This window comes from Herpailurus yagouaroundi, unplaced genomic scaffold, assembly GCF_014898765.1.
Source record: "Herpailurus yagouaroundi ecotype Mexico unplaced genomic scaffold, PumYag 139, whole genome shotgun sequence".
NCBI classification, from domain to species: Eukaryota; Metazoa; Chordata; class Mammalia; order Carnivora; family Felidae; genus Herpailurus; species Herpailurus yagouaroundi.
In genome coordinates this window covers 3,139,575-3,151,349 of record NW_024412394.1, presented here as the reverse complement: position 1 = coordinate 3,151,349, position 11,775 = coordinate 3,139,575, and the positions used below count along the sequence as shown (strand labels likewise).

At 47.0% G+C, this 11,775-nt stretch overlaps 1 protein-coding gene across 8 annotated transcripts in view; it reads right to left on the bottom strand.

Moving 5' to 3' along the window:
• Positions 1-679: 679 nt before the first annotated feature.
• BRPF3 (bromodomain and PHD finger containing 3) overlaps positions 680-11,775 on the bottom strand; it is a 34,283-nt gene continuing 23,187 nt past the window's right edge. For 5 of the 8 annotated variants that reach the window (XM_040473330.1, XM_040473331.1, XM_040473326.1 and 2 more), the window contains 4 exons: positions 11,072-11,169; positions 8,052-8,149; positions 4,271-4,425; positions 680-3,013 (listed from right to left, as the gene is read on the bottom strand). In XM_040473330.1, the coding sequence (XP_040329264.1) occupies positions 2,830-3,013; positions 4,271-4,425; positions 8,052-8,149; positions 11,072-11,169 (535 nt within the window). In that variant the 3' untranslated portion in view covers positions 680-2,829. Of the gene's footprint in view, positions 3,014-4,270; positions 4,426-8,051; positions 8,150-11,071; positions 11,170-11,775 lie in introns of those variants that run through there. The other 3 variants (XM_040473329.1, XR_005789694.1, XR_005789695.1) reach the window with 3 other exon arrangements.

Sequence of the window (11,775 nt, the reverse complement as noted above, 5' to 3'; positions counted from 1 at the left end):
AAATGCTGGAACCATAGCTGGTGAGAGGGGAGCTGGTACAGAACGGGCCAGCACAGCCTTGAAATGCCGTGGAGCCCACAAGAAACCCCCGCCCAGATCCTTGTCCCAGGATTCTGCCACCATTTCTTGGCCAGATGTCCTTGGACAAGCCTGTTGATCGTGCTGGTCTGTTTTCTCATCTGCAAAATGAAGACCAGGTGGGCACCAGGACCCCTTCCAATTCCAAAAGGAGCGAGGCCCATGTTAACGCCTGTGTGTCCCAGCTACCTACCTACAGAATGGGGACAGCAATAATTACAAAGGAGGCGTGGGCACCCTCGAGTCTCAAATTCAGCAAGCTGGGTAAACAGGTGCCAGACACAAGGGGCTACTTCTCCAACTGCATGAGGAACAGATGCTCCCAAAGGAACAGGGCCACAGGAAATCTGAGGCATAAGAAGACAGGCTGGACCTTCTACAGGACCCAGAGGGTAGTGCTGTTTGGGAGAGGAAAACGTCAGAGCCCATCTTCACACCCCTCCCAGGCGTCCCAGAGACGGACAGAGCCCTTTCCAGCTGGCAGTCTGCAATGGCTAGACAACCCATTCTGAGTGGCTCCTGCCTTTTGAGGTGGGGGTGGGCTATGGGAATTTGGAAGAGAAGCGCATGCCCCCACTGATGACACCAAACACAGCACAGCAACTGCTGCCCATTAGAACATTTATTTCTCAGAGAGAAAATAAGTTTCAGACAGTCATATTATAGTAGGTAAAATTAACTTTTGTATTCTTTACAAGCATAGATTTTTCTCTGTTTATTACCTCTCTTATACCATCTGTTATAAACAATTCTAGAAAGCAAATAAAGTCACTTTCTACAATAAATAGAGCATCGTGTGCTTCACAGCAGACGCGACTGAGACACGTAGGCCCCATGCCACAGCAGGATCTGAGCCGCTTCCCGTTCTAAAAGAGCAGTTTTAAAGATGAGACTCAGAAAGAGACTGAAAGAGTCAAGGAGATTGAAAAAAAAGAGAGACTAGAAAGTGTTGGGGGAAGAGACACAGAGAGAGAGAGAGAGAGAGAGAGAGAGAGAGAGAGAGAGAGAGCCCCGAGATCTTACAACACAGGTTGAGACAAAGGTCACAGAGTCCACAGCTGACCGACTACCTGGGGAGAGGGGGACGCATTGGCTCCTTTAAATAAACCACACTGTGTGCATTTAAAATACTCAGCCACACAATGGAGGACTCCAGTAATGGAAACTATAGGCCTGAATAATTTAGAACAGTATTTTACAATTATATACACCATGTCCTTCCCTAGCCATATGCTGTATTGTATTTTTATTATTGTACAAAATCCAAAACCCCATCCTTTATGTTATAGAGAGTTTTGTTGGTTCCCTTTTAAACTCTGGCTCGTGTCCCAAATGTATAAGAAGTTGTGGTGGTTGGTTGGTTGTATTTTTAAAAAGTCGAGTGTGTAAAAATGGCAGTGATCTCCCCAGTGACTTTTTTTTTGTCCAAAACTCCCCTATGAAAAATTTAAAACAATTAAAAAGAACGTCAGGTTAAAAATCAACATGGCGATCAGTGGCCTGCAACCTGGCCCTGCGGCTTTGGTGCTTAAGAGGTGAAAAGAAACATCCAGAGAACAGACTCAAAGCCTCTGAAAGTTGTGTTGGTTTGTCAGTCAGCATTTCCCATTTCACAGTTTTTTTCCTTCCGTTTTTGAGAAGGTGAAGGTGGGGAGGGGGTTGAAAGGTGGAGAGGGAAGGGGACAGAGGGCGTGAAATAAGTGTGGTGTCCCCCGGAGTTTGGGAGCGGGAGCAGCAGAGGCTGGGCTGGGCAGAGCGCAGGCAGGGAGGTGCTGGACCGCGGGCACCACCGTCCGTGGTGGTGGAGAGGGAGGCCCACAGAGAGAGGGCAGCAGGGGTGAGGAGCAGACCCAGCTGAAGAGCACAGCTTCAGTCAACACCCCTCAACATCCAAGTGGACAGACGGACACTCCCACAACCAGCCTGGTCTGACGGGAGCCCGTCAAGCCTCGGCCCGCCTCTCAGCAAGACAGGGAGGGGGCAAGCTTTCACAGCCTGGCCTCAGCTGTGTGTCTGCAGCAGATGGGGAAGGGGTGTGTGTGCTGGTGGAGGGGTCACCCGAGTGGTAGGCTGGCCTCTGTCCTGGGCCCTAAGGAGCCAGGTGGAGGGACCCACCTAGCATAGCAGCTGGCCTCAAAGGGAATGAGACATAAAAAGAAAAAGACCAGTTTGGTGATGGTTTCTGTTTGGCACAAAAGAAAGGAAAGGAACATGGGAAAAGAGAGACGGCACTGGTGCAGAAGATGGGACAGGGAAGAGGTATGAGAATGGGTGACAGAGGGGAGAGAGGGTGAGCTCCGTGAGCTTCCCTGCGGGACTCCCATGTATCCACAGCACCTCTGGGGTCAATGTCAGAGCCTCGCTTGCCCTGAGGTGTAGTTAGCTGGGAGTGGGAAGGAGCGGGCCAGGCACACCTTTGAGAAAGAGCCTAGGACCTCTTGCCTTCTGGGCTCAGGTCCATCTCCTCGGCCGGGCCCAAGCCTCACAGCTATTTCTACTTCTAACAGGTTCTTCAGTGGACTAGCCCCCCCGAGCGAGCTCAGGTGGGAGTTTTTGGCACACAGCAGGCCCACCAGGGGAACCATACAGTTGGTCAAAACTGGGGCCTTGCCCATGGGGAGGACACGGCCCAGTCCCTGGCCTGCCATGGAAGGGGGAAGCTGCCGGCCATATGACTGGCTGGGGCAGGAAGGGGCCTCTGTGCTGCATGGGACAGAGGCAGGGCAGGCAGACACAAGCCAGGACCCACCCTTACAGGTAGCTGGAGGTGACAAAGGAGTGGGGCCCCCGGACCCGGCTCAAGTGGATCATTGCACGGTCGTAGGCCACTTGCACCGACTTTCGGATGCTGGTCTTGCGGCCTTCCAGCATCTTGAGCTTGTCCACGGTGTCTTCCACACCCAGGGGTAGCACTTTGTCCCTTGGAAGCCACTGCCTAAAATACAAGCACAGTAAGAAGCCTGGGCTGAGGTGGGTGGCATGAAGGGGCTCCTCTGGGCCCATCTGCCCAAGCAAAGCCAGGGGGAGGGGACAGGGCAGGAGGAGACAGACTGGGACACCCCAGGCAGGAGGCCACCAAGGGACCTTTTTTGCAGCCAGGCCCTTCCCTGAGCCTCAGGGCACTCACTCTGCTTTAGAGGGCTGTTAGGACCCAGGAGCTAAGAAAGACCCATATTAGGGCTAGCTCTCGCCTTGGGGCATCAGGGAGCTATGGCTAGGAAGTGGGGCTGATGCCAGGAACCAGTGATTCCTGATGGGGCCTGCACCAGGTGTGTTTTTCTAAAGATCGCCAGTTGAATCTAACGTGTGGCTAAAAGCTAGCCTTTGGAGCCAGATCTTGGCTTGTATCCCAGGTCTGGCAATGGGGTCTTTGCTTTCTGAGCCTCAGCTTCCTCATCTGCAAAATGGATTGGGAGAGGACTGATGAAGATTTAATGAGGATTAAATAAGGTTATGTATGTAAATCGATTTGCATCAGGGCACGGAGTAAACAATAAGTGATAGCTATTATTTTTACTTGTTAGTCCTACCTCCTCATTCTATAAAAGCAGAAGCGAAAGAACTCTAAGAGAAACCTTAAAGGGCAAGCAAGCCCTTTGTAGTGGACCCCACACTGCCCCAAACCACCCTCCACCCCATCCCCCCACCTGAGGACTAAGACGTGCACTCCCACAGCCACTGGGAGCGTTGGCTGCTGACTAGCTCTCAGCTGAGTCCTCTTCAGGAATCACCCGCCACCAAGGGAGTTACCTGGACCAAGGTGACCCCCTTCCCAGGGGCAGCCAGCCAGCATTCAATGACTAGTTGCCATGGGAGGACATGCCCACGCACAGCCCCAATTCTGGACATCATTAACAAGCCTCCCAGCTCCGGAGCTCCCCTTAGGATCAGCTGAGGCCTCTATACCAAGTGTTCAACATGTTCCTCCACCCAGCACTGCACCCTTCATCCCCACAGCTCTCCCCAATAAGCCTCCTGATAGAAATATCCATCTCAGAATGTTTCCCAGGGAATCTGACCGGCCACACTCCTCAGTAACTATTAATGTGGCTGGGGCAGGCCAGCTGCTGGTAATGCCTCATCTTGTCTGGATGGAGGCAGGTTAACTGAGCCCACAGCCCCTCTGTGTACTGCATGGCAGGCCCCTTAGCTCTCATCCTGGCCCAACCTCCAGGTGGTAGTACCCACTCACCAGGTGCGCTTGTTGTCAAAGAAGAGGACAAGGAAGAGCTTCTCTCCAGCCTCGGCCTGTTTCTGCTCTCCCAGCTTCAGCACATCCAGAGGGGGGACAGGGATGGGAACACCATTGTGCAGGAGGCCCTCCCGGGGCATCTTGGGATCGATGATCTACAGACAGGAAAGGAGACGGCACTCAGATGGGGGTGGATGGGCTGAGCAGGGCATGCTGCCCCAGGACTACCTACTGAACTACCCCCCAAGTTATGCAGGGCCTTGGCCAGGCCCACAACCAAGTGATGAAGGGGGCTGACCTCTTGTGACCCTCAGGACCCCAAAATGGAAATCTTGACTGTTTTCCCAGTTCATTGGCCAGATCCTTCAGCCCTGCTCAATCAGTTCTTCCAATGAGGGAGCTTGTGCCATGAACCCTTGGGGCCCAAGCGGAAACAGAAGAAATGTGAATCCAGTATGGGAGATATCAGAATTGAGGGTGTATCTATGATGTCCAGGCCAGACCGGCAAATTCCACCTTCCTAACATCCCTTAGGGGAAGGGAATGGAGGCCAGGAGGCCATTTCTTCCTGTCAATTTTTCCTTTAAAACCTTTGCAATTCACTTCAAAGGCTCAGGGACTTTCCTAAACACCATGGCTATAAAGGAGGTTCTGCATCAGCAGCAGGGCCCATCACCTTGGTTCTACCTAACAGAGCCCCTGGTTACCCACTACCTTCCTGTCTGACCATAATCTTCCTGCTGTGTGGACTAGGTACCTTTGTGGGCACCTCCATCTAAGATCAGAAAGCTTTTAGACTGAACTCGAAGGGTTGCTGGAGAGGGGAAAATGAACGATGTGGCTGGAAAGAAGGACCACTGGAGGAATTAATGCTCAAGACTGCAAGCTCTACAGGGCAGGGGCTCAGAAAAATGCCTGGTGGCATCAACACAACAGTGACCTCTAGCTCTATGAAGCACTGACAGAGTGACTGAAGATCCTAGTTATTCACACGTCATCCATCATCTTATTTCACCTTCTTGCCGATGCTGAGAAGTCTGCTGACAGGTATCACCTGACAGAGGAAAGCCCCGAGCACAGGAGCATGTAGCTGGCTGTGGCCGTGGTGGCTTAAACTTCTGCTGCCTACTGCCCTACACAGCCCTCATTTCCAAAGCAGTGAGTTGATAATCTATGTGTGTTGAGGCCAGAGACACTTGGAAACTTACTGAGGAAGCAGCTTTCTCCAGAGATGGAACAATCTTAATTTCTATACTCTGTCCCAGGGGGCCTGTTCTCATAATAAACTGCTCTCGCTGTTTACCTTTGGGTGTCTGCCAGCTTCCCTACTTCCCTTCCTAGATAAGCAGCTAAAAGCAGGTGCTCTGGTTAAGAGTTTTAAGGAAGAACCATCCCTACCCTGTTCGAGCTGTGTAATTTGGTCAAAACTCTCCCAGCTTGTATGTTCCCCCCGGGATTAAAGCTAAGGGTCCTAATGAGAACCACCATACAAGCCCTCCTGAGCTTCCTCGATTATTGAACAAGATTATTGAACAAGATAGTGGGGCCACTCTGGTGTGTTTCCTCGACAGCCATGCTGGTTCCTGCCTTGGAACATGGGGCAGATTGTGAAAAATGTGCCCCCCACCCCCTGCCACCAAGGGCAGAAGCAAGGAGAGCTCTCCTCCCTTTCTAAAGAAGATAGATGCAAACATGTCTCAAAATAATAAATAATGGACCATTCACTCAAATGTTATGTGGATGTAAAACAATGTGGCTTATGAAATATTTTAACACATTATATAACGAAGGCATATATACATACTATTATTATAGCTGTAATACATAAACAAATAGAAGAAACAATACAAAACGCTTATAGCTGACTTGCTAGAATGATGGGGTTTGTTGCTTTTCTCTATTTTTTCCCAAACTTCTATAATACAGGTACATTATTTTATGAGAAAAAACAATTTTAAACAAGAGCCAAAAAAAATTTTTTTAAATGTATATTCATTATGGACACGAGTCATATTTAACACAGGAGAACAACTGGGAGAGCATAAACCAAAATAAAAACACAGCTTGCATTCAGGTGGTAGGTTTTTTCAGGTGGTGGCTGAATTTATTTACTCATTAAAGAAAATGTATGATTAAGAAGATAATTAAAAAGGAAAAAAAAAGACTATTTTTAGACTTTTTTTTTTTTGGCACCATGGGACTTAAAATCACAAAACCAAACCTGTACAGCTTTAATCACTTCCTCAACAATTATGCTGGAAGTCTCACTGACAACAGGACACACAGCCTTGTGAAGGCAGGCCCAAGGCCCAACCTCCTCAACTGCTGGATCACAGCATGGATTCCCCCTCCTGCCACTGTTGAAGAGGGAGTGAGGTAGGCAACATGGTTCCAATATGGCTCCTGCAAGTTGTATAACCTCTTACAGCTGTAGCTTCCTCACCAGTCCAAAACGGTCAGAGTTCCTGCCCTCTTGACTTTAAGGGGCTGCTATGAGACTTGAAAGACCCATTGATGTGAAAGAGCTAAGAGAAGCCCAGAACTCCTGTGTGCATGCAAGAGGTTGGCAGGGTAGTTCACAACCGTGGCTACGGATCATCTGAGAAGCTTTATAGAAAACATTCATACCTCGGCCTGGTGTCAGTCTAATTTCATAGTTCTGAAGTGGGGCCTCAGTTATCTGTATTGTTTTAAAAACTCCCCCATGATTCTGGCATGCCCTAAAGGTTTAGAATCACTTGCTTCCAGTGCCAGATGGACATTACCTCCCCAATACAGAAAGAGCTCTAACAAATAACAATCAAGGTGGTAAAAATAGAATTTTTTAGCTACTGCTGATGGGAGTATAAATTAGAACTAACTTTCTAAAGGGCAACTTGGCAATGTGTATCAATTTTGCACAGACCTTGCTCCAAGAAGGCACGCCTAAGAATTCACTGTATGGAAATCATCATGATGTGCACAGAGTAAAGCTACAGTGATGTTTATTGCCAGCTATTAATCACAGTGAAAAATTCAAAACGATCTAAATGACCAAGTAGGGAATGGTTAAAATAAGATACACGCATACAACTGAGGACAATGCAGTCATTAAAGTAATGTTGATGAAGAATGTTTAATGGCACAAGACATGCATGTTCATGGTATGCTGTTACGTGAAAGGGAGGTTACACAGAGTATGGGCTCGTACTTATGCGTTAAAAAAAAAGAGTGCCTATATACACCAAGAGGTAATCTCTGAATAGATGAGACCATGGGTGATTTTGAACTTGGTGGCTCAGAACACAGGCTTTGCCATCACACATTTTGAGCCTTGGGCTCAAATTCCAACCCTGCCATTTAATAGCTAGATGGCCACAGGGAACAGATAGATCCTCATTTTTCTTCCCCACAAAATGAGAAAAACCACATCTTCCTCAGTATTTCAAGAATTTAGCAAGACAAATGTCTTATACAACACTTAAGCATTATAAGCAGCTTTAAAAATTCTCTACAATGAGCATACTACTTTTATGCATAAGCAAATGAATAAATGCTATTAAATCCCTATGAGCCCTAGTCCCTGTCTTCACACTTTTACCCTATTTTAAGTGCTCTGAGCTGAAGACCTTGATGGTTTGACCCACCCAGGCTGGGCTAAAACCTCCCTCCCCTCTGCAGCTAAAAGCACCCTGATTCCCACCCCTCTGCTGGCTTGATCCAATCAGATAAGCTCCTGAGGCAAGATAGGGGCCAGAACAGCCCAGGGGAGGGAGGAGGGTGGTGTCTGGGGCAGACTCACCAAGGCGGGGTAGGAGGGATAGCCTCGGCACTTGGCCCACACCAGCTCCAGGGGCTCCAGGTCTCCGCGGTCTTCAAAGGGCATCAGGAGGCTTCTGCCTGGGGGTTGGGGAGGGGAGGAGACAGCACCCAAAGGGGACTTGGAATGGTGCCCAGGAGGCCTGCCTGTGGCCTCCATTTGACTGGGGCAACCCAAGAATGAGTCAGCAACATCCCCTCCACCCTTCCCCTTTCCTGCCCTTTCCTTAGTTCTTAGACTAGATCAGGGGTCGGCAAACTCATTCTGTAAAGGGCCAAACAGTAAATATTTTAGGTTTTGCAGTCCATATGGTCTCTGTTGCAACTACTCAACTCTATTGTTGCAGCATGAAAGCTGCCACAGGTACTCTATAGAGGAATGAGTATAGCTGTGTCCCCATAAAATTTTACTTTTAGATGCTGAAATTTGAATTTCATGTAATTTTCATGTGTTACAAAATATCATTCTTTTGATTTTCTTTTCAATCATTTGTAAGTAGAAACCATTTTTAGCTTGCAAGCCCTACAAAAACAAGCTAATATGTTAGTTTGCCGACCCCTGGACTAGAACACTAGAATGGTGTTCCCTAGAAAACTAGGACTGCTTTTATCACCAGGATCCCAGGAAGGACAACAATAACCCAGCTTGGCAAAGCCACAAACTGCTCTCTGGGCCTAAGTGGTGGGCCTCATGATAGAGGCTTCATGGAAAAAGATGCCTGGGACAGACATCCCAGTAAAACCACTTGCTAAATGAGTTCTTTTCTGACAGGGCCACATCTGGCCATCCAGGTCACCTGGGTGCACGGCATGCAGCAGAGCCAAGCAGGTCTGCAAGCCCTTCACGTGACTGCTTTTCTCAGAACCTGACACTGGGTGTCCTGCCTAAAGCAGGCACCGCATCTCTCCAGCTTACTTTGTTCGCACACAATGCACTAGCATATGTGGATGGGTACACTTCACAAATGCTCCTGAGCAGAAAGGAACCTCCCTTCCCCCTCCCCACGCCTATAAACCGGAAGCCCAAGGTGACCACACTCAACCAGGGAAAAGGGTCCAAATCCTGCATAGTGGAAATTGTGTTACTAAGGAAATACTACTATCCTCATTTATTAAAAAAACAAAACAAAAAAAAAAAAAAACAAAAAAAACTACTACTAATAATGAGGTTTTTTTTGTTTTGTTTTTACCCATTGAGTCAACAGCAATAATAACCAAGAGATAAAATCCAATACTGAAGAGGCTGGCTGTGGGGAAACTGGTGCAATCATACACTGTTGGAAGAAATTGCAGACCAGTCTAATCCTCAAGAACATAATTTGGTGGCATGTCTCAAGAGCCATTAAAAAAAAAAAAAAAAGTATGAATCATCTGCTTCAGTAAATTCCTTCCCTGGGAATTATTCTAAGAAAAATAACTTTAAAAACAAATAAAAGGATTTTTAACAAAAATATGCATTTACTACATTATGTATAATATTAAAAGTTGGAAATCACCAAAAATCTAACAATAAAAAAGTTAAGTAAATTGTAATGCATCGACTGGAAGACATATTGTTCCAATAATATGAGTTAAATCAAGATTGTGTCAACACAAAAAAAACTATGAGATAACATTGAAAAATGCAGAAAACGAAAAAGCGTGTGTTCTGGATTAACATTTTGTTAAAAACGTGCCTGAAATAAACAGAAGGCAACACAGAGAAATGAAGACAATTGTGTTAAGGTGATGATGGAATAGTAGTAGAAGGTCGAAATTTTTAAGTTTCCCTTGGCATCATTTTATAAGTATGTGCTTTTTTAAAATAAGAGTAAAATGTCACTACCAGAATTCCAATGTTTGTGCCAATCCACTGCCAGTTTTGCACTAGATGCTGTACACTTTCATGTAGATAGGAGCCCTGCTTTCTGGGCGCCAACAGTCAGACAACAATGAAACACGCAGGCATGCATCCATCAACACACATGTGAGAAAGAAACTGATGCTAAGGGAAAATAAAGCAGTTGGGAAAAGGAAAGTGGGGAAAGAAGCCCTGACGCCTGTGTTAGATGGGAGCTTCGAAGACCGGGCATCCAGGGTGCACAGCTCCCACAGGAGGGCTGCAGAGATGCACTCGGAGAACAGCCCACCCTGTACCCACTCCACCTGTGCACCAACCAGCCCTCTCCTTTGGCCCTGGCTTGTCCTGTTCTTGAATCCCTTGGTCCAAAGAGACAAGACCCATGTACTTCCCTGTTTGGGTCGGCTAGAGTAGAATGTCTCATGAGGACAGGGCTGAAAGCACTGGATCACATGAACCTACACGGCAAGGTGTGAGATTCAGTGATAGAGGCTATCACTGATTACTCCAGCAAGGGCAGACTGGCAAGACCCGTGGAAATGACAAATACACACTCCCTTCAAGTTTAGCAGCTCTGCTTCTCTATAGAAGTGTATGCTCTCCAGGGCTACAAAAGATCTTTGTACAAGGTTGCTCACTGCAACATTGGTTATAACAAATACATGAAAACAGTCTACATGTCCATCTGTAGTAGGCTGGCACTCCTAGATAATGGCACATTAGGCAGTCAATAAAAAGCACGGAAGGAGCTCCAAGATATATTATTAATTGAAAAAAGGCATGGTTTAGGAGAATACGTGTGTATTAGGCTTCTCTACCTATGCTCTTAAATATACACAAGTTTTGGCTTTTATATATATAAATTACAAATAGAGAGACACAAAAGAAACTGCCAACAGTGGTTGTTCTAAGGAGGGGACCCTGGCTTTTCATTATGTACCCTTCTGTGCCTTTTTGATTTTTGTTATCATGGGCATATATTACTATTCAAATTTAAGATGAACTTAAAAAAAAAAAAAAGAGTATGAATGACCTGTGAGCGGGGGGCATCTCCTTGCCCAACGCCTGAGAGTTTGGAAGAATTAAGGGTTTGGCTGCAGCCCACAGAGCTGGTTCTTTGGAAGGCCTGGGCCCCCCAGATTCACCTGTACACCACTCCTCACCTGAGCTGCTGTAGTCAGAATCTCCATTTACACCTTCCAGGAAGGGTACACGAGATAGGGCTGGCTTCCCACGGCTGCGCTTGGGGGGCGTCAGACCACTGCATATAGAGCAAGAAGGCAGAGGGGGCGAAATGAGCCATTTCAATGACTAACATACCCACTCCTGCTCTCCTATCTCTGAGATGAGTGGAGCTGCAAAAACCGTTCAACAAGAATGGTTTCTCACCTTCCCCTAACAACTCACACTAACCCATGACACCCTTCTGACCACAAAATTCCCATGAGGCTTTGAGAGACCATTTCATGCAGGTGGAGGGACTCCGGAAAGAGACGCCTGCCTCCCTGCCCAGGGACTTTGGACTTCATCCAGATGAAAGGTCACTCCAAGCACTTGTCAATCCTTCCAGGGTCTAAGCAGCCTAGCCATGAGGAGGGCCCATCTCACATGGATCAGAATTTTTTACCCTGTGGTTTCTACGGCTTCTTTAGAAACCAATTTATTTTTGAGGGACAAAAATTTGCCTCTTTCCCAAATTGTCTATAAAGGACACGTCTTACTCCTTAATTAGAAAAGACACTTTTTAATTAAAAAAAAAATCCACTTCTCACTTCCACTTTGTGTATGAAATTTTTCTTAGAGATGGACTTTTTTTTTTTTTTTTAATGAACAAGCAGAACAAGTTTTTTCCATGTGGTTACTACAA